The 23,741-nt window shown below is 42.1% G+C and overlaps 1 protein-coding gene across 3 annotated transcripts; it reads left to right on the top strand.

The window, feature by feature from the left end:
- The first annotated feature begins 1,399 nt into the window (after nucleotides 1-1,399).
- On the top strand, nucleotides 1,400-13,479 carry syt10 (synaptotagmin X). Of its 3 annotated transcripts, XM_027272419.1 has the most exons (8): nucleotides 1,400-2,337; nucleotides 2,858-3,260; nucleotides 5,755-6,316; nucleotides 8,208-8,328; nucleotides 8,653-8,824; nucleotides 8,976-9,105; nucleotides 9,748-9,757; nucleotides 11,083-13,479. In XM_027272419.1, exons 1-8 carry the CDS (start codon nucleotides 2,136-2,138, stop codon nucleotides 11,106-11,108), a joined length of 1,626 nt encoding a protein of 541 aa, XP_027128220.1. In that variant the 5' UTR covers nucleotides 1,400-2,135; the 3' UTR covers nucleotides 11,109-13,479. The 3 variants fall into 3 exon arrangements, with proteins under 3 accessions (XP_027128220.1, XP_019132391.1, XP_019132390.1); XM_019276846.2 differs by lacking the exon at nucleotides 9,748-9,757 and having other exon boundaries at nucleotides 1,403-2,322; nucleotides 11,083-13,478; XM_019276845.2 differs by lacking the exon at nucleotides 9,748-9,757 and having other exon boundaries at nucleotides 1,403-2,337; nucleotides 11,083-13,478.
- Nucleotides 13,480-23,741: the final 10,262 nt, after the last annotated feature.

Here is a 23,741-nt window from a genome sequence, read left to right as displayed (position 1 = left end):
AATTCTGTCCTGGGTTTTAACTATTTAATAATAAAAAAGAAAACATCACAAAAAACACTGAAGGTCATGTAAATTAACTGAGATTTAGCAATTCAATGACGCATCCACCTTATTTATTGAAAAGTATCGGTACGTGGTATCGGATCGATACCAAAATATGCAGTATCGCACACCACTACTCCGGATTACTCCAAGATTTCCAGTTTATAAGTGAAAATTCTGACCTTCTGGTGGAGGCGAGGATCACCAAAGTGATATTGACCCTCTGGGTTTGAGGTTAGGGCATCAATGTGTCTCCAAGTACAAGTTTCATGGCAACCCATCCAAGAGTTGTCGAAATACTCCGGTGTAGACCCACAGTGTTGGACTGAGCGACAGACCGTCATTGTTATTCCTAGAGCCATGTTTTCTCACACACTATCTACTGCACTACCACAACAATGTGTCAGTCATGTGAAATGAGTTCACAGGAGGCTAATGTAAAGCTGCAGAGTTCAAGTATCCTTTGACATCAACTCAGAATTTTCAACACACCACTTTATATGCATGGAAAAAACTCTATGGATTCACTGAATTTACATTTTTTTCCCCATTCACCGCGTTAAAATGTCCAACGCGTCCTTTCGCATAAGCTTTAAAAATGCAACATCAGGAATGTGACTATCAATAATGACTGTAAATGAAACATTTCACTGCTGTGTACATATCAGGTTCTGGTCCGGTGCTGCAGTAACCATGACTCCAAAGTTCTGAATTGTCGTCCCTCAGCTGTTATTTGTCAATCTTTCAATTGAGGCTTTTTTCTTTTTTTTGCCACAGTAATTTCCAGTTTCCCTTGGCTACGGTTGTTTCCCCTTCTCCAACCCCCACTGGCATGGAGTGTAAGGTGAATACCCGGTGAAAACCGGCTGGATAAAGACGGTGCTCCTGCGGCGCAGGTAACAATGTCGTCTTTGTCGTGAGTCTTTGTCGTGACAGTGACTAAATATCCTTGAACCTGAACATGTTTCATCATCGGTGGCTGTGGTTAAAAAAAAGTGAATTTAAAAAAACAGTTTACTTCCTTTTCTCTCTGTAATACAAAGTATATCTCAATAAACATTTGACACTCATAATAAGCCCATTTGCTGTGAATTTGAACATATAAAATACCTTGTTTTTCAAAATAAGAGCCAATTATTCTTTAATGACATTCATAGTTTAAACTGATATCAGATATATACGGTTATATGAATAAAAGAAATAACCTTTAGATATGCAGCTGTGAAAGATGAAGAGTACAAGCTGCGAGCAATCACACAGTGTGAGTCTCAAGTGTGTCCAAAGGTAACAATTACCTTAAAAACACTAATTAAATTGATTTTTCAGAGGGATCAAATTATGACTTACAGTTTCAGACTGAACAATTAGTCATTAACACATGCAGGCTGCAGGTCCTCACATGTAATTACAGCAGCTTTGCAAATGTGTTGCTCCCATAAATGATGATTTAACTTAAGACAGACAGATATCTTGGACTTTTAACTAAATATTTTAATGGTTTATGTGCAAAAAAACTGAGATATATTGAGAAATAGTGACTTGTCAAGAGTCAGGTAGCTACTAAACATGATAGAAACGCAGTTATACAAGTATTCCTCCAGAGAAAAATATTAATAATCAAGTCTTCAGGCTCTACAGTTACACCTCACCGTGCATCTATTATCTGTTATCTAACATCTTCTATGGACTCCTGCAGAGCAACAGGGGACAAAGACCTGTTGGGGGTTGGGAGGACTGCTGGAGTCTGAAGCAGCATGTGTTGGACGGAAAGGCGGGGACAGACAGCACTCTCTAATCGTTACTAGAAAAAAAAAAAAAAGTAATCGCGTTACTGCCACCAACTGACAGGACTCACTTGCAAACTGATGCGCATTGCTATTGGACGCAGCGAGGGTTGGACTCCGGCACACCACCACCACCACCACCACCGCATGTTATTCCAACGCAGAGAGCGCATCTGGCCAGTCGTTCCTCATTGCGCACTGGATATGGATCAGGACGCAGCGTGCCTTGTTGCTGTCTGTGGACAGGCTGCACTGTGCGGCGCATAAAAAACAGAAAACAAACAACAACAAAAAAACCAAGGTGCCCAAATGAACCGTCGCCCTCCTGGCTCCTCCGGCGTGCAATGGCTTAACAGGAGAGACATGAGTGTCCGGACGGAGGACAGCATCACCTTGTGCCAAAGGGCTCTCCAAATCGTTACGGAACTTTGTCTCACGGGACACGTAGACCGGGAGAAATGTTCGGATATATTTCCTCTGGAGAGCAACATACCAGGTAAAGGACACGCAGGTAAATAGAATAAAGTCCTTATATATTAAACACCAGCTCTCACTTATTCAAACTTTATTGCACCACTGGATTTATTTTAGTTGAAACTGTTGTGGAAGTGTTTCTCTGTTGCGCATCTCGCTGCAGCTCAGTCCAGACTGATGAAATAGCAACAGGTGGGAAAAATACAGGTGGCGGTGATGAAGAAGAAATGATCACTGCGTTTCTCTCCTCTCTTTCTTTCTTTTCTTTGAACACATTGAAATATGGAGGAACAGGAAATATCAGATGGGAGACTAAATGTTTTTTTTCCACTTCAGTCCCTGAACATGTGGTTTTCTATGACTTTACATTGTCCTGCTTAATCAAACAGGTGCTGCCCTCTCTTTCTTACAGCTTGCTTTCTCTCCTTTTTTCTCTTTCTCCCCTGCATGTTTGTCCGTCATATTTTGTCCCTCGCTCGCCTTCTTTTCCTTTTTTTTTTTTTTTATGTGTCCCTGTCTCCTTTCTCTTTGGGTCTTCTTCCATGGTTTACATGTAGACATCTCTATTAGTCTCCTTGCTGTGGTCGTGGGTTTCTGTGGCCTCGCCCTGTTGGTAGTCTCTCTCTTTGTGTTTTGGAAGCTGTGCTGGCCCATTTGGAGGAGCAAGGCTCTGTCAGCCCACGTGGAAAATGGTCTCCACGTGGGTTTCCCCGAGGCCCCTCCGCCCAACTCCCCGCCGGTTACCGAGTGCAAAGTGGCGGAGGTGGAGAAGAAGCATCCGCCAGAAGTGAAGGTGAACGGACGGAGCACTGTCAAGCTCCTGGAGGCAGCCATGAAGATCAGCCAGACGTCTCCGGACATCCCCGCCGAGGTGCAAACAGCCCTGAGGGAAAAGCTCTGCCAGCAGACTAAGCAGGCTAAGATCCAGAGGCAGACCACTGAGCCGACATCCTCCTCCAGGTACTCCACGTGAACCCACTGCAGCCACAACAAAATCATGACAATCTATTTAAACACACAGATCTGGTGCTTACAATTACTGTACAATGGCATCATTCTTTTGGCTACAGTAGGGAACATTGTCCTGACAGTTCGTGACAGAGCAGCCACTGCCCTTGAGGTGGTCTGGCACGTGTCATGTAGAGCATCAGGGACTGGCTGGTGACCTTGAAACACTGGTGCACATGTTGAATTCTTTGTCTCTGACCAGGAAAAAAGAAAGAAAGATCACGTCCTGTAGGCTCATCAGGGCTGCAGCACATCTCCGCGTTTCAATTCAAACCCTATAATCTCCTGTACGTGTGAGTCAAGCTGCTATGGTAACGCGGGAAGCAACCCCGGTCATTAAACAACCAGCTCTCGCTCCCTTTTTGTTTTCCAGCACTGTGTTTAAACTACAACGTCCATAATTAGCAGTGCTGTGGGGCTGGAGCTGTCACGGTGGGAAGGCTGGTTTTTCTGGTGGGACGCACCGGGCAGCTGCGCTCAGTTTCTCAGAGGAAGCCGTTATCGACGGTCGCCTCGGTTTGTCGTAAGGTTCGTTAATTAAATTATACGGAGACCCAGATCTTCATGAATTATACACCCACCAGGGATGCAGGTTAAAGATTACAACGCCTACAGTCACGGCCCTTCCACCTACTCTTCTGACAGCGATTGTTGATGTTCAATGATAAAACGCCACAAACACCTACAACATGCAATAAACCTTAAACTCAACTCCACATACTGTTTAGGGGTCGATCTGCATTCAAGAGGAATACCGTAACAACCAAATTTTAGTCTTTTTCAACATTTATTAGCAAGTACTGACTGCTGATGTTAAGCCAGTGACTAATGATTGTTTTAATTGTAGAAGAATCATCAGAAAGTTGTGAGAATTACAGTTCCTACAGCCAGTGGAGACATTTTCATATCCCAAATATTTGGCTTTTACAAAAATATGACTTAACCCAGTGTTTCTCAAACTTCGCTTACAATATATTTGGCTCTCCAGGTACCACCGACCACAGGCGGTTCACGGAAGGTTTATTTCAATAACGTTGGAAGAATTTTCCATTATTGACTGTTGAATCCTGAAAGAAACCAGTTCAAGAACCAGAATCACTCGTGTTGAAAAGGGTTGCTCGTGATATTTACCATTGGGTGTTTTTGAACCATTCATTTAACCTCCACTGACGCTTCCACATCACATTTTAGTTTCGTAACTAATCATAGATGAAGGCGCTACCTGCATGAACGTGATCTGACGACAGAGCAGGACGATATTGAAACCAAAGAAAAGTATTTTCATTTAAATTCTTTATGGTATTGAATGTTACTGAATGAATTTACTGAATTAAAATAAGTATATTTCTGAGGTTCCTCCATGTGTTCAAGGGAGCTCGTGCACCACCAGTGGTACCACGACTTTACCGATAGCTTCAAACATGGAAACTGTTTCAGCTCTAAATCATGGACGGCCAAGAAATGTCGGCCTTGCTTTAGAAGAACACAGCGGGGTCATGATTGAGGATCAAGTGACTTAAATTGTCTTCGAAATCCAGAAAGCAAAACATTTCACACAAGTATGAGCTCTTAATCATGTCATGCATCCCTGGGACACTGAATGCAATGTCACATTACCACAATACAAGTTGTAAAGGAAAATTGTTCCTATTTTTCTGTCCAGGTAGTGTGTTTTTATTGTAGGTCAGGCCTTTATTTTTATTTTTCCATTAAAGTTTGTAGCGGTTCTTAGACAACATGCAGTCTTCTGCGTTGTTTACAATACTTGTGTAGTGTAATATTTAATTTTCGGCTGTGCCACGGCTGTCAGATTGCTGTGATTGTCTTACTGTCAGAAAAGGAGGAGGGCCAGTTGCTAGGTGACAAGATTGGCGAGTCAAACACACACACACACACACACACACACACACACACACACACAAAGATCAACTTCATAGAAATTTGCAGCACTCAGGTAATTTCAGTAGGAACTCGAATCTGAATGCTGGAGACGTGTTTGTTTACCGTCAAAAATGATGGAGATCTTTCAGTTCAATTTTCTAGTATTACGTAGGTTCAAGGTAAAACCAGCGGTGCTGAATGTCCACAGGTTGTCTACAAAGTCAAGGGCTTTCAAATTTAGTCGCATTAAGACAGTTTACCGGACTCTGAAGGACAATATATGTCATCACAGGTAAGTGCTGTCTTGCTACAACCATTATATGGTGGCTCTGTGGATATTTATCTCCTATACAAGATTTCTGTGCTTCCTTCCTGAAGACTGAAGATCTATTTGAGACTGTAGTATGTCAAAACATATTCCAAGAGCAGCACATTATTATGCATCATGCTTTTTAGATGTAGTTCCCGTCCTGACAAACCATTAGCGCCTATCATAACAAAGCCACTCATGCATAACACCTGACACCTGAGACATTTACCCGATGCCCTTTACCCTTTTCAACAGGCACAATTCATTTCGGCGCCACCTGCCTCGTCAGATGAATGTCACCAGCGTTGACTTCAGCATGGACACAGTGCCTCTCCGCCAGTCTTCTACAGCGAGCATCGGAAGAATAAAACCCGAACTCTACAAGCAGAAATCTGTGGACTCAGAGGATGAGGCCAAAGAGCCCGTGGAGACTTGCGGAAAGCTCAGCTTCTCGTTGCGCTACGACTACGAGGAGCAAGCGTTGGTGGTGAGAATCCTCAAGGCCTTGGACCTGCCTGCCAAAGACTTCATGGGCACGTCCGACCCTTACGTGAAGATCTACCTGCTACCGGAGAGGAAGAAGAAGTACCAGACGCGCGTCCACCGCAAGAATCTGAACCCCATGTTTGACGAGACCTTCTGTTTCCCCGTGGCGTACGACGAGCTTTGCAACCGGAAGCTGCACTTCAGCGTCTACGACTTCGACCGCTTCACCAGCCACGACATGATTGGAGAGGTGGTGGTTGACAACCTCTTTGAACTCTCTGATCTTTCCAGAGAGGCTGTAGTGTGGAAGGATATTCACGCAGCAACTACGGTGAGTTGGCGTTCACGCTCAATCCTCACATTGCCGCCATGTTAGAAATGTTGAACAAGACCATGTCGCTATCATTGAGGAAAGAACACTTGAATGGGACACTGTTTAGAAAGATCTACTGTAAGTGTTGCACTGAATCACTTCTCAGAGCTTGTATTCATCAACGTTCCAAGAGGCAAGGTGGAACACGTTGCATAATTCAAGTGCTTTGGGAAATGTATTTAATCAGCCAAACACCCACAGACATTTTCCAGAAACCGTCGGGTATTTATACAGATGTAAATATAGCAACAGATTAAAACTGATCACAAACATTGGCTGTTTTTGTTACAGCACATAAAACACAAACACGTTGTACAGTTACAGCGTACTGGAGACAAAATGTCCTCATGAACACTTTCTATAAAAAGATTTAGACAGAATGCATTTCACTCCTACGTTACCATTTATCACCGTTTACTGAAGAGAAGAGCCTCTGCTGTATTTATGAATGTTTTCATTGTGATAAACACTGAGCCATTGTTTTCAGGTTCACATTAGCAACAGAAGAACTATATTATTCAGATGAGATGATTCTCCATTTCATCAATTTAGCTCGATGCTGTTTGCTTTTTATGTTGATGGCGCTTCTTAAAAGCAAGATTTAGCAGCGTCAAAGTGCATTTGTTGAGGAAACACCCCTATTATTAACTCCATCAAGTAAGTTTTATGATAGCAGGATATCTCTAAAATATGTTAATTAGGTCATTGTTAGGTAATCAGCTACAGAACAGATAATTAGCTATTAATTGAACCCCCACAAGGAGAACTTTCACTGGCTTTGTTTATTTCATGAACCCAGCTTCTAAATCTGCAAGTCTGACTCACAATTTTTTGCTGCCAAATAGTGACACAAAGAAGTTTAATTTGGTTTGTGCCCGATGGTTTGAGAGAGAAAGAGCGAGCTGTGGTCAAGCGACTTATACAATGAATGAGAGTGAGGGAGCGCCGAATCAAACAAACCAGAAAAGCCGGTCTTAAATTCTCAAACAAAACCTCAATGTTGATCCAATGGGAAGTTAATCTCTATAATCTACATATAAACATAGAATCAAGCACCCAAGATTTTGGCACCAGAACACGGTTGTAGTATCGACCAGTCCACGTGGAGAGGCAAAAGAGGCCGAACGCTTTGGATAAAATGCATTTTTTAAACTTATTGGCAATTGTCTGATGACGATTTAGCTATTTATTTGAGGTTTTTTTTAGGCTTTTTGTCATTCTCACATATCGAGTTGCTAATCCGACTGCAGAGGAAGTCTTATATCCGGATATCTTTTATCAGTTTTCTGGATTTTTTCTGGCTATGCACAGAAACATTGGCGGTCGTCCCCAGAGACTAAACCATCATCCGACGATAGCCGATGGCTTGAGATTAATTTTGCTGTCTGAACACAATTTCTTTCCTGCCCTCAACTCCTGTGTCCAAAGTCAAGTTTTCTACATTAGTAGATTTTATAATTATTTACTTACTAGCCATTATAAATCCTAAGCACGCCTGTTAGACTCCATTGGGGTCTTCAACTTAGTCTTCCCTTGAACACAAATCTCTGACTGGGACAATAACAACTATAACAAAGAAATGAACATCTGCAACCAATCTAAGATTAGTCAAACTCACGGGGGCACTAGAGGAACAATCAGGGGATTAGCAAACTAAGTAGGATTCAACCTCTGGTGACAAAATATTTCTCTTTGGGCCAGTGTTGAGGACCAAATGACATTGCCTGCTGTTAACTGAAAACCAAATCATTCTTTAAGACGTAGTATGACGAATAGTAACGTTTTGATGGTCAGAGTGTTTAAAATGGACGAAATGCATTCTGTTGTCTGTCCTTTTTTTGTCCTTCAGGAGAGTGTTGACCTGGGAGAGATCATGTACTCGTTGTGCTACCTCCCCACAGCAGGGAGAATGACCCTAACAGTCATCAAATGCAGAAACCTCAAAGCCATGGACATCACAGGCTCTTCAGGTAACCCGACAGCAAGTAAGATGGGGCTCACATCAAAAGCGCAAGCTGAGCCATAAATCAAACTTAGACGAAACGAGACAGCAGGTGGCCACTCAGAATGGAAATGGGGAGGAGACGTGGGGCGGCCAGTGAGAACAAATTATTAAAAGTGTTACCCTGAGTCAGAATAGAGAGATACATGTCTTAGCCGAACTTTTAAATGAAAATGAAATGCTGTTTTGTAAAACTTCCCTTAGCATCTGTAACTCTAACCCATTTAGCTATAATTCCAACATCATGTACCAAAGAACAAATTATTAAATGACGTGTAAACATGTCTCCCAGATCCGTACGTTAAGGTTTACCTGATATGTGATGGACGGAGGTTGAAGAAGCGAAAAACCACCACCAAGAAAAGCACACTTAATCCAGCGTACAACGAGGCCATCATCTTCGACATTCCCCCGGAGAACGTGGAACAAGTCAGTCTGTCCATCATGGTGATGGATTATGATCGGTGAGTTAAGCAGTGACTGATCGGACCTTCCAGGGTCTTTTTTTGATGCATTAATCTTATCTTAGACTGATGAAATGTACTCTCCAGCTGCTACTGGAAGCTTTACAATGTGCATCCAAGCGAACGTTAACGCGTGTTTTACTACTAACAGGGTTGGACACAATGAGGTGATCGGCGTGTGTCGCACCGGGCCAGATGCTGAGGGCCTTGGACGAGATCACTGGAACGAAATGCTGGCTTACCCGCGGAAGCCCATCACGCACTGGCACGCTCTGGGAGAGGTAGACATTCATATTTAAAACCATCAGACACTTGGAGAACAGTTGGACGTGTGCATTCAAAAGTTTAGAGGAGGTCAAATTATCTGACTGATTTTAGGTGCATTCTGGAATTTCATCCAAAAGCCGAATATCCCGAACTTTTTGGGAGTAGTGTACAATTTTTTTTTTAAATCACCAAAAAACCCAAAACAAAATTAGCTTGAACTGATATTTTTACAAAATTTTATTATCTATCTTGCAAATAGTCCGATGACGATGAAGATCGACACGGATTCACTCACTTAGCGTTGATTGCAGAGATGTGCAGAGGAATCAGCTGGCTTAGGTTGGTCAAAGGTGCTTTCCAACAACTCCAGTACTGTCTTACTTTACATAGTGCATGTGTGTACATGACCAAAGTAGCTATTAAAAGAGATTAAATAAAGCTCTAATGGACCAACAGTGCCTGAACGTAGCATCACGTCAGAGAAAACCCGGCTGGCTACCTGATGCGTTGGTGTAAACCACGTGTAAATAGTGTAAGACAGTTTCACAGTTGCTGGAAGGTGTTTTTTTATTATTAGGCTTACTGTAATTTCATATTTTACATGTTATCAATGTTTCTTCCTCTTTTGCCAAACCCACTCTTCATCTGACGAATAGGAAAATACAGGTGATTACCCATTTTCAGTGGTAAAACTACTTCATAATAAAAAAAAACTGTAATCATAGGCAAAAACACGCAGAGTGTCCTCTGTAGCTCCTTTCAAAACATTGTTCTGGAATAAACAGTCATTGCATAAGAAGATACAGTCAACTTGGACCGCATTCATTCGTTGTGTGTCTACTCTTTGGGGATACTTTGTGCTGTGAAATATGGTACAGTATGCAAAATATATATACACAATAGTAAGAGTATAAATAACATGCAGAAAGAGTTATAAATAATCCTACAAGGACAGATAGAGAAAATCAGACAGCGAGGACCGGGCATTAGTCCAGATCACCAGACAAGCAGGAGGCATCAACACCTGCTCATGAGCTCGCAAACTCAACAGGGCAGTGAGTGAGGCTTAAAATGGAAAATATATATGCAACAGGAGGCGGTTTAGAGGTCTCTGAACAATGTTTTTGTGAGCCAAAGTAAGAAATCACACATTTAGACAGAAACAAATTAAGGTATGGTGCCACAAGGACAAGGCAGCAATAAGAGGAGGGGATAGATTCAGCATGTCCAGTTGTTGGTTGCGTTGGAGAGGAGGTACGCTCTGTAGAGCTGGGTTTAAAAAGGTAGAGAGGGACGCCCCTGATCCTGTAGGAACTGGTAGGACGTTCCACCAACTGGGACGTCCGACAGCTGAGAAAAGTTTAGGTTGGCCTGAGCGTACAGGCGTCGTTCTTTGCAGGAGGTAACATATGAGGACGTTCAAGTAGGTGGGTGGTAAAGCATTAGTGATTTGAATTTAACGCGAGCTGCTACAGGTAGCCAGCGGACCTCGATATGGGTTGATTAAAAACCAGGTATCAGGAGTTGGGAGCATGCTGAGTCAGGTAAGGCCTGATTTCTCTTATGCCAGAGAAGGTTATCAATCATGACTCCCAAGTTTCTCACTAACCTCGTGGGGGGTAAGAGATAGAGTCAATTTAGATGTTGCTGTCATGGGAGGACCAACCAAACCTACCTTTATCTTTATCACCCACTGTGCATTGTAATTACCGTGACTGTGCTCCAAGAAGAAGTACAGCCAACAGAGAGAGGTATGGGATTCAAGATGCAAGACCACATTATTACATCATTAGAGTTTTTATGCCATGGATTATAGTTTTTGCCTGACACAAAGCCCCCTCTTTCTTTAAAGCCATGATCTAATACAACTCCTTTGCCTATGATCACAGTACATCCTGAGGATTAGAGTAATAACGTGCTTTGATGCCACAAAAAGGGTCTGCAAAGCCTTTATAACGTGTCGTGTTTTGTGATTATTTTTTACCTTGCAGTGGCCGGGAAGAGCAGCAAGCTTTGAGAGTCAAGGCTCGTGTCCTTCGCCCAAACCTCCGCAGACACCTTTATGATCACAGGTAGAGATGACGCCACCTCTGTAAGAAACCAGAAACGTTTGTTTAGAAGTCGTCGTCGGGAAGTCGTGTTGCCTATGAGTCTCTCGTGAGCATGTGGTATGAAAAATTGAATTCATTCTGACATGTTTCTCATGTGTTGATATAAAAAAAAAAGTTTTTTCTTCATTCATTCATTTAAACTCCAGTTCTTGAAGTGCTCTACAGAGCCGGCTATGCACAGCACTCACTGTTTTCATACGTCGGCTTCGAAATGCTCTAATGCTTTATTTGCCAAACATTTACACGGACCACATGAATGGTAGGCTTCACTGCGAGAAATGTTCAATGATTGTCCCGCGACGGTATCAACCTTTTCAACTATTTTCTGGCCCCCATGAGCTCTTTAGTGAGTTTTAGCATTTCACACAAAGCTAAAAGGGCTACGCTGCTCAACGCCATGAAAACCTTTGCTTGATAAAAACAAAACAAAAAAGCCAATAAATCCACGTTTTGGCTGAAGAATGCAGGTAACTGAGCAGACGTTTACAGACGTAGACAGGCGTTTAAGACTAACCATTAACCAGCCATCGTTACCTATCAGAACAGATTAAAGTCAACTGATTTAGAGAAACTGTAGCAGATACATGTAGCACATAACATATATGTACAGAGGGGTAAACAACAGACAAACAGTGTGTTTAAAAATAACTCTGAACCGTGGCCGTTCTACTCAAACCCCACCAGAAGCACCACGGTCCGTTTCAGAAGCATCCCATATGGCTTTGTCTATTTTTGACAGACGGCGCCAACAACCCGCACAAGACAAGTCAGACACAGAAACGGCATAGAGAATCTGGTAGATTTTCAAAATAAAACACAAACCTCTGATCGTAAAAACAGGTAGCACGTAGTATATTTACATAATTTGAAGCACATAAGCCTGTGGAAAATGACCAAATCTGAGCAAGTTAACAAAATCTGGCGGGCAAAACGCTTCTGAAACGGGTTTGAAGTGCAGAAAAGCATTTTATTTTGCTTTATTTGGGAGAAGTTACAGGTTAAAAACCATCAACTCTGTAGTGTTACCCATTGTGTAGAAGCTGGGGTACTATATATATCAAAGCTGTGTCCACGTCACCAACTCCAGCCAAACTTATTATCTTAGTTAGTCGTCATCCTAAAACACTTTTCTCTTATGAAGTTACTGTAAAACTATAAAACATGAATCTAACACTGGTCTTGCTTGTCCAATATATACTTATTACTATTTATAGGTATGCAAAACAGCTAAACAGGGTTATGTTAGAATGAAATAGTGAATGGACTGTCTGATCTTGTCCTTGGCCTGGGACATGTCCCTTCAGTGTCAGTCTTTCCGCACAAAATCATGAAACAAGTCAAAATCGAAAGGCGTAGCAACAGTAACTAGGAGGAGGGGCTTAGCTAATCTCAAACAGATAGTAATCGAAGTTCAACTCAGCCGTCACTAATTCAGGGAATTAAAAAAATCCATTAAACAAACTACACCGTCAACTCAAACGTTTGCAAATGTTACGTACATTTTATTTTTTACATTAAGCCATATGAAATTCAGTTCAATGCATCTAAAAAATAAGAACAGCTTCACATCATATGTGAGTAATAAGAAACTAATAAGAAACCAACATAGCAAATAGAAAAAAAAAAGGCTATGTACTGTTAACTTACTTGCACATGCTTATTTCCCCCTGCGCTGCCCTTAATATGAAAAATAAATATTTTTACTGTAGCATGCCTCTCACCACTTTAAAAAAAAAAAAAAAAACTACTGAGGGAAAATGTAAGAAATTAATAGAGTATTTCAAACTTTGTGTTTACATTTGTATATATACACTCAATGGCACTGTTTGTATATATTCAAAAGTGGAATTTAAGAAGTCGTCGTAAACTTACGGAAATAGAGACATCACAATGTATTTCTATCGTTTGGTGATACTTTGAACAACTCAGACTTGTAATTGAGTGAAATTTCTACACATTCTGTAATAGTTGTGAACAATTTAGTCCGACTGGGAGACCCAGTGAAGCCAACGCGACCTTAATTATTTTCATGTTTAGGAGTTTTAGAGCTTTGAAGGTGTAATCGTTTGCATATTGGTTTAATCTATATTGAGCAAGAACAACTGCGAATTGCTGTCATGATGTGTACAGTTTGTGATAACTTTTGTAACAATTTAAGTATGAACATTTGGAATATGATTTATTGTATCTGTTTCATATGTATTTTAACAAAATAAAAAATAAAAATCAAGGGTCAAAGCGTGTCTCTCTGTCTCAGCATACGCTGTATGATTTTAGAAGTCCAACTGTGAAGGATCCAAAAACTGCAGTTCCTCTTGTCAACCACTTGAGGCTGGCTCCAGAAGTGAGTCAGTCTCCATAAGTCCCCATGTTCAAATGTCCAACTTCACAGCAGAAATAAACATGTTTACAGCCTGGTACAAAAAACAGTTTTGGTCTCTGTAGCTAATTTCCCCGTTCATGACAACTGTACTGAGGGTGAATTTATATACAACTCACCTGTTCACATTATATTAAGGCTTAAAGTTATGCAGGATTAATCTCTGGGTGACAGATACGATGTCTTTCTTTCCACTGTCTGCAGGTGCGTTGAACCAGTCAATGCACTCTAATGTCATCTAGCAACACATTGCCAATTAAACCTGTGCAAGACAAGTGCACATGGCAGCTAGGATATTTTCTGACGTGGACACTGTTGTGGAGAAATTGCTCAAGTCAAAGGTCAGTGGTGAGGTCAGGAAGGAAGAAAGTGTCCCTCTGTTGTCTTATGCTGTATTATTTATTGACGCTTGGCCAAGGAGAGAATTAGAGACACTCTTCAAAGTTCATCAGATGTGCCTCAGTCGAGCCCAACTCATCCTGGTGGATCGACTTTAAACCCAAAGATAACACCACAAATACAATACACCCAGAATTAGTCAAAGAGAAAGTTTTTATTCATGCAGGTGTTATTGTCAGCATATTCTAGTCTGGAGACACAGATGTCTGTATACGCAGATTGGAACGTCAACGGCAAACTATTATGTCTAAGAAGGCAGCAACAGGTCTCTGTGACCCTGGACACCACAGTGTTGAGATAGACTGGCACCTACTGTTCCCAACCAAAGCCAAACAACTAATACTGCCGAGGACCTCAAGGCCCACACGTGACCTCGTGTAACCTAAGGATAGAAAATTTCATAACAGACACGGGAGTCAAGTCTTTAAAGTCTTTTAAAAAGGTTGTTAGAAAGAAGAACAAAAATTGTTGCAACTGAAAAAACTTCCAAACTTTGACCTTCAAACTCCATCATGATTGTATCACTCAATCTGGACTAAAATTCTTCTTCTCAGTACGGAAAATGTCGGTTTGCTGCCGGCAGCTTGTCATTTGTTGAGCAGCAAATAGATAATCCTAAAAGCTGTATAACTCCCCTCCAAGAGGATGATAACAACAGGACAGGCTTTAGAGCAAAATAACAGGAAAACACAAGTAAGCTTTATAATTGGCCAAACAACTACAGCACACGTAACAGCAGCGGGTGTTACATCATTCCATCGGTTGTTTACAGGGAGCAAACAGACAGACAAAAAGAAAACAACAACAACAGCAACAACACTCCAGTCGTCAAAATAGTCCCAATAAAGCGAGGTGAGAATTCACTTCAACACTGTGACACTTCGTTAAAATGTCTCACACCTGCCTCACTTACAGTGAGACGTGGACAGAAGTCAGTCACTGTCAGTCGATGCGAGACTTTAATTACAGCTCTGTCTCGGCTTTCTCTTCCAGTCTGAGCGTCGTCTGAGCAGCCTTTTGTTAATGACTTCGCGACATCGCAAGACAATAATTAGAATAAGGTTTTTCCTTCTCACTGGAGTGGAGAGCAAGAAGTTGGTGCCTGCATTTTTAAAATGCCATAATTACTCAGACTAAACACTCCTTCAGAGTGTTGATCAGCATGAAATGAAAAAGTAGACAGAGAACATTTCTCTTTTTTCTTTCCACAGATGCCGAGCAGTGTTTTTGTATTTATTTAGCGTGCAGGATTTAGTGGCATCTAGTAGTGTAAGGTACTGATTGCAACCCTGTCACCTCACATTTACCACTGGTGTTTTGGACCATCGGGAAGACGAGGAGGTTTACGGGCACGAAACATATGGAAATGCTGACGGGGAGTGGAGCCAGTGTCGTGCCAGAACAGGAGCTGAGCAAGTGGGCAATGTAACCATGCTCAGCAGCCTCTATTGACATAATGGCAGAGGCAAAGAGACCGAAGAGGACGTTGGTGGTTGGTGAGAGCTTGGTGAAATAAACCACATATTTACCATGGTGGAATTACACTCTGAAACTCAGAAATATTAATTTCTACGCAGTGTTGCTTTAATGTTTATAAACAGATGTATTGCAGAACATTTTCTCTTGTAGCCTCAGAGCTGCTTTGCTGTGTAATTCTGTATTTCCAAGTGCAGAATGGTTTGGTTGTCGTGATGAAGAGCAATCCAATAGCTCAGTTATTAGCCTTCAGGTGGGAGCAGCAGACGGTGACCATGTAACTCCATGAAGAGCTGTTTCCCCGGCTTCAAGGCTCGGTCACGGCCTGACACTGAGCACCATTCCTCCAAAACATTTTGTCATTTGTCTCTGAAGTTGGTCGGCACCATGCAGTCTCCTTCAACTACTGCGAACCCTCACGACTAAAGCAAATAATAGATGTTAGAAAATCAGCCCGCTGAGTTTGCTGAGGACTCTTTTAAAACCTTAAATACAGAGTAAAATAAAGCCGGACGGTCCCCCCCCCCTCTTTCTCATCTTGAAGCCGTTTGATGGCGAGACATGAAGAGAACATTTTTGATCTTACGTGCAAGCGAGACACGAAGCACAACTTCCTTTTGATCCACGATATCGGATAGAAAAAGACAAAAGGGGGGGGGAGGGATGTTGCATTAGTTTCCGTGGCAATGAAAGCTGCCCACTCGCCGAACACTAAACCCATATTTAGAGCGGAGTTGTATCTTTAGTTAGCAGGGGCTAATAGCTCCATGTGGCGATGCATATGATTAGAGCTTTGTCATTTCCTGAATGCTTATTCCTGCCGGGTATTTAACACCGCTGCTCTATGAAGGAGATTGGATGGCCTCGTGGTTAGCGTCAACAATGCACCTGCAGGATTAGTCATTATTTGGGGAGGGAGCGGGGGGGTGTATTATCCATTCAGATTGTCAACACGGAAGATGTGAAATTAAGATGAGAGCTTCTTTCAGATTGTTCTTATGAATAATGACACCTTGTGATGTCTTTAATTAGCCATCACCAGCTTATTAAACAGCCTCAGTGATGGCAACATGATTAAAAACCCTTTTTTATTTAATTTAAATTATTTTAATGTCCAAGTCCAAGTCGTGTTGATGTGTCCGTCTCGTATTACGGATGCTTGTATTTACCACGTTTTTCCCCAGACAGTGGCACTTAACAGCTGAAGACACATCGGCGCGCACAGACTGATTTATTATAGCTCGGGTTTTCCACGGTGAGCCGAGTACGGCGGGTCAGAGGTCAGCTCATTAAACGCGAGGTAGCGGCGGCTGGTTCTATTCTAGGAACAATTACAGTTAAAGGCCTAAATGGACACACAGTTATGTAACGCCGCCACCCATTGCAGCCTAACGGTCGTTTTTATGGCCTTCTGTGTCTCCATTAAAAATAAATAATAATAATAATAATAATAATAATAATAATAGCTCCCGCCGGGGCACGTGTTCATGCTCAGAGGAGTAGGAGCTAGATTACACAATTCAAATATGAAATTTATGATGCGAAAAGATATGCAAATGATGTGTGATTACGGTATTAGACGTGATTCCACCGCTGTCGTGAAAAGCATGAACACAAAGACACGGACACATGTTAATTTTCAATTCCCAAGACGATCTTGATAGGTCATCTTTATGAAGGGAATGGAACCTGTAACATCTGTCAAGAGTCACGTGGTTGCTTAATGATTTCTCTGTCTGGCGGAGTATCAGAATCTAGATCTATTAAGAGTCCTCTCCTGTCTCGGTAGGACCGGTGAGTAATACGTAAGAGTTCAGAGGTTGTGTTTCGTCTGGAGGGTGTTTATTTGATCTCGTGTGTGTGTGTTTGTGTCTGAGCTGCGTTGTTGAGTAGCTGCTTGAAAACCTAGCGAGCATCCTGTTTAAATAATTGTTATGCATAACTCATTGGAGCATTTAAAACCACTAAACAGAAGTGTCAAGCGCCGCCGCTGGAACCAGCCATCACCGTCACCGCCGGCAGAGAGGAAAGATGAAACATAAAGCAAAGCTCGCTTTATGGAGAAATTCACCGAGGTGACACGGAGGAGCAACGTATTGATGTAGATGGCTATAAATAGATGTTTTACCCCATGGGTAAGAGCGCAGGAATCTTCTCTCATTACTTTAACTGCTTCAATTGATTTGTCTTGACAGAAACGACCAAGCCATGAATAAGCATGAGTCAGATTCAGACCCGTTTTTGCACTGGAGTGTTGTAATTACTATATTTTATATTGTAAAAACACTGCAATACCCATGAGCCCCAGCTTTGCCAGGAGGAATTCAAAGTCCCCGCTTTGCAACACGAGTTCAAAAGTGAATTTATTAAAGCTGCAGATTATATTTTCACTTCAAAGGGCAACATTAGTCGCTACGTACACGGTCTTGGACCAAGCGGCAACCTCTGAAGCCAATATGCAAGTGTCAAAAGCTGCAACTCCTCAAACGTCCACTTGGGGCTGGATCCAGAAGTGAGTCAGTCTCCATAAGTCCCCAATTTAAAATGTCCAAACTCTGATGACTGATGTCTTTTGTTACGGCCGCCGCTGACTGCCATTTAGTATTTATTGTGTTGTGGCTGTGGTTTGCCCAATCGGAGTCTACCATCAATCCCAGATCCAGTTTAAATAGACTGGGCGTTCTTCTTAGTTCATGGCGGCTTTGTGTTTTGTGTTATTTAGAAGCTCGCCTCGTATTTTGTGAGTTGTGAAGGTTGGTGCAGGAATTTCTGGGATTGGGCAGAGTTTAGTTTGATTCACGTACTGGTTACTCATGAAGAGATTTTTTGTTAGATTCATTAGATTTAGGGGTGTGCTGTTTTCAATGTTTTTTGGTTATTGATAAGGTTTTTGTTTCTGGTTTTGTTCAAAGTGACTTAGTATAGAATAGGCTCTGTTAGAGTTCTCTTTTTGTTATATTTATTTGTTATTTTAAACAGCACTCGTGCGTTCCATTTTTCCTCACCACCTTTTGTTACAGTAAGAAAATGTAACAAAAGGTGACGAACCTGGGACAAGTGTCATTTTTCGTATTATTTCTTATCCCTTTCTATGTTACGTAACACTTTATATTATCTGTGGAAAACAGCGGGTTAACCGCTTGTTCTGCCGTCTGCTATACATTGCGTGACAGCTGCTACCACAGTTGGAAGGGTCAACAAACTGAATAGACCCCAAGAGACTTGGATATCGTTCAACGCTGAGGAGGGACCACAGCAAAGGTCGGCTTATCTGACCTTTAAAACGCAAACTAATGTTGAGCAGCAAAAGCGGTTTTTGAACACGACATGGAAAAATCAAATATTCAAAGACTCACCATGATCATGAGTGTTCTCACACTAAAAAAACTAAAAGGCAAAGTGCTTTCTAAGGTCTCTTAATGATGTTCTCCCTCGTGTGATCATCCCTGCTGCTCCATTTCCTTCTGATATCCACTGACTCACACTCGTATTAAGCCCTGTTTCAAAATCAGTCTGAGGGTGGCAATTAAAACATCGTGACTGAGATGTGATACAAGAGGTTTTCACTGTGGCTCTAACAGGTGTGAGTGGCGGTACTATCATCAGAGCAGTCACAGTGGCGGGAAGACGTGGTAATAACAGGTTTGGAGGAGAAGGGTCTGCGAGAACGGGGCCACTCCAGCTGCTCTGCTGATTTACATGGCGAGCAGAGGTGGAGGAGTCGGCATGAATCACCCGAGACAGAGAGGACGCAGCGGAGGATGTGAGCTTGAATCTAAATGCAGCCGTTTATCAGATGCCGCTCATTCCGTCACAGGTATGGCTCATCCGTAACCGGAGACAACATCCAATGTCCGAGTGAAACAGGTGGGCCGAGGCACACCGGGAAACATTTGCCAGAGCTGAGAACATCAATACAAATACAGACGTCAGATCTCTTCCACCGACTGCACAGGAACAAAGAGTTCATGCAGACAAACACAAATGTTGGCTTCAGGTGTGCTGTTCTGCACGATTAATCACTGACATGTGATTAATACCTTTCAACTTGCAAAGACATTGCAGACACTTACAGACAATACCACACAATACTTAGAGATACTTTAGACAAAGGTTGTGGCTCTCGTTGTGTAGTGCATACAAGTCGAGGCCCAAAGTTTGGGGGCAACTCCCAATGCTTTATCCGGATAATCTGGGACTTTCTCTTCGTTCCAATTAGAAACTTGATGCACAAGAATAGAGTTGGAGTTAAGATACATCTGCATCCGGATTGTTCGTCATGTAGCCGAGATTTAAATCGTGGTCCATTGGGTTCGGAGGTTGCATTTCAACCAATAAACTCTTTTGCTCTATACGCGGACGGTATACCTGCATGCAACCAAAGCCCGCTATTAAACAGACAAGAACCAGAGCACTTGTGGTACCAGAATCTTGTTTCATTCACAGCAGATATGCATTTAAAGAGGTTTATGACAATGACAATCCCAACATGCTGATGAGGTTTTTCAGTGGGGGTAGTGCGTTTTGGCTCCAGTCAGCCTGAAATGTCTCTGAAACTGAGACTATCCAGGTGGATTCATGGACTAAACTCTTATATTCTACCTGTTGTGTTCTAGCTTTGTTTATTTCATGCACCCAGCTTCTAAATCTGAGTCTGGCCCTTCAAATTTACGCTGCAAAATAGTGACACGAGAGAAGAAGTTTAAATTGGTTTGTGTCCGACGGTTTGAGAGAGAAAGCTGCGGTTGAGCGGTGAAATATAAAGTTATTTCCTGATTGTTTACAGCAGTTACGTTCAGCACAAACACACACCACCCATAGTGCATAGTATATATACACATAGTATTGCTGAAGCTGATGGGAATGTCATTTGTTTAGCAGGTATTTGATCATAAATCAAACTAAATCTATGACCTGATGTTGCAGGATGCAAAGTCAGAACAAGTTCAGCAAGTTACTGCACTGCAGTCCATCCAGTAGTAATTTTTAATTTGGGCTGAAGTGCTGGACTAACAAGCCAATCACAGTGAATAATCGCTGAAGTTGGAGTCCATCGAAACACTCTAAAGTCACCATGACCTGAACAAACAACTGAAGACAAATTAAAAAGGCGGTAATAGGATGTGAAATGGGCATTTTGCAGTTTCAAGCATTCACTTTGCCTTTAAAAAAATCACATCTCACACTGCTACCGTCCTCTTGCTAATGGTTTTAAAGTGCAACTGAAAGCTTGAACCAGCACAACGCCTTTATCCCAGTAATCTGTACTCTAACACTTCCAGTCAAAGTTTCAAACCTTTTGGTTGCTTGTCCTTGATTTTAAAACACGTCACACGATGTACCACAGTACTTCCCACTCATTGTCCTTGCTACCCCGGGTGGCTGCTAGCAGATGTGTGATATCAGTATTGTGTTTGTTTTCTCGATGAATGAACATCCTGAGCTCCTACACTCCAGTGATGACTCAGAGATGACCTGTGTCTGTACGTGTTGGCGGGCGCCGCTGCCAGGAAGCCGTTAGGTAACGGCAAGGGTTTATATTTATATTGGTTCCCCACGATGCATGACGAAACAAGAATGACACACTCACACTCACTGGAAATGACTCATAGACTCTCCTACAGTCCTGTACATCTGCAAATCCAATGACGAGTGTGCAGAAATAACTTTCTTTAGTGACTCTTGGTTATTATTGTCTAGTCTCTGAATGAGCTGCTAAAGTATGAAACTTGCAATCTTCACTGCTTCAGCAACTTACAGATGTCAGTCAAAGAACCCAACCTGACCTTTATTTTTCTCTTTTTTTGCGGTTTGAATAAGATTTGTGCAGAGGTACAATATGCCCTGCGGTGTGCAAAAGTCCATACTTGCAAATTTCAGTGCCATTGTGAAAATAGCAGCCAAGGAAGCTGCTGGAGCTGTCAAATGTTGGTGCTGATGCTCTGCACAGTTGCAAAACAGCCAAGAAAATGTGGTAAAATGTCACAATGGTCACTTCTTGTAAGTACACAACGGCAACACCACCCTGACGAAATTGCACACAGTGTAATAATGAAAATATTCAAATTGAGACACAGCACACCTCTTGCCAACCGTGGTCAAAGATCAGAAGATGAGACAATGTGGCTCCCAAGATGATTGCCGAGAATCCTGACCCTAACCACAGACTTGAACAGTAGACAGTAACCTTATTTTTATCTGATGCCAACACCGACTCAGTCTGTGAAAAGGCTTTTCTGGGACGTTTCAAAACACTCGCCAAAGGCTGCCAAACATTGGAACGCACGCGAGAAAACTGTGGCTAAACAATGTAATCTGCATGTCATGTTATAGCAACAGGTGCTACGCAGAGCCAGGTGGAAGGCTTTACCTGGAGCTACAGCTGAACATTTCTAAATATAACTCGTTCATTTCTGGCCTCCAAAGATTTTATATAGTCGCCGTATGTGTGTATTGTACTGTTTTATTTTTAATAACCGAGCCGGGTTTCTCATGGGGACAATAAAGATATTGTATGATGTTTAGATGTGGGAACAAAGACCACCAGCCAATGAGGTGAAGTGGTTTGTCTCTTTTACTCATGTGGAACTCTTGTGTCAAGCGTGTCACATCAATTTCTGATAAACCATTTTAAAAAAATGTCTTTAATTAAGCAGTGATCAGAGCACAGGCATCGACTTAAGAGTCCAGTTAAGTATCACGGTAATTAAAGATCCCCTGTTGCTATTTTTATCTCGACTATATTACAGACTTACGGCTCCATTCCAGCACAGACACACACTAAATCTGTGTACTCATGAAGTCACTCTCAAAGGGGTTGCATTGAGGTGTTGATAGGATGCATGGCGACATCAAATCTTTATATGGCCAGAGTGCTCAGGGCTGGAAAAGTTGCAGGATGCTGAGAAGGTGCAGAGATTAATGCCCTGTCGGATAGGCTAAATCTCCTTTATACCTCTGGCCGATACCCAACTCCCACCTCAATTTGGAGGAGGCCAGAGATAAGCCCAAACTGCACAGTCTCCAGGGCAGGCTAATTCATCCACGGGCAATAGGCGCCCAGGGATCTGGAGCGCGAGCATTTCTCAAAGCTGCTTTCCCCAGTGCCTTCCTGTGTGTGTTTATAATAGGACGGTATATCAGAGTATGTTTGCCGTAAAAAAAAAAATCCTTTCTTAACCTGTGAATTCACTCCTAATTTAATACCAATGATGTGTGTGGCCTTTTGGGTTGAAGTCATGATTAGTCTGGACTTGAGTACCAAATCCTCTGCCTGATTAATTATATAACAGGTAGGACATTGAGCACTTCAGTTCACTTAACTGATTAATGTGCGAGTTTAGATCAAGTGGTAGAATAATGAGTCAGATCCTGAAGTAAAAGAAGCAAGCCTGGATTTGTGCACTGCAATCCTGATCCCAAAAATGTTGGGATGCTGTGTAGAACTGCGGTATCCTTGAAAGGCTCAGTCGTTCAAGGATGTGGCGATGTTCACAACTTTGCAAACAGTCCAACAGATTAAGAACAATGTTTCCTAAAAACGCATAATTGTAAGAAATGTATGAATGTCACCGTCTGCAATCCACAACATTGTTAAATATTCAGAGAAAAAGGCCAAAAACCATCAAGTGTCCATGACCTTCGACCCTTTTGGGTAACATCGCATTAAAAACATGATTGCGTGAAGGATATCGCCGCACGAGCTTCAGAAAATTGTTTGCGGTACACACAGTTTGTCGCTGCGTCAAGTTAAAACTCTACAATGCAAAAAGAGAGACAGATATCAAAAACATCCAGGAACTGTCTGCCGACTTCTCGGACTACCTCTCTTGGATTGACGTAAAGTCTGCTACGGTCTCTCTATACTTATTTAGATCCTTAATTTGTAGTTTACCCCAGAAAAACAGACTTATCCACGTCTATTTCAAAACACCTCCCGACTGCCTGCCTGAATTTATGACATGAAAGCTGGAGTAATGTTCCCTCATATCACAAAACAGATATTTGTCTTTGTTGTCGCTGGAAGTAAAAAGCTCATTTGCACCAAAACAAAAGACAGAAACAGCACACAGGAGTTTTGCTGTATCACAAAGCAGAGTCTGAAAATGGCTTTTTGTCTCTCGTGTTGCTCACCAAAAGGCATTACCCGCTTCAATTCTCATCGTAATCATAAATAATTAATTGGAACCATGAGCGACTACATCACACACGGCTCATGACGGCCATTACGCTGGATATTGTGGAGTTAAATACACATTGAGACATTATGAATGAGTCGAGGAAG

Source organism: Larimichthys crocea, chromosome XX, assembly GCF_000972845.2.
Source record: "Larimichthys crocea isolate SSNF chromosome XX, L_crocea_2.0, whole genome shotgun sequence".
Lineage (NCBI taxonomy): Eukaryota > Metazoa > Chordata > Actinopteri > Sciaenidae > Larimichthys > Larimichthys crocea.
Note: the sequence above shows the minus strand (reverse complement) of the source record. Positions and strands in the feature narration are given on the sequence as shown.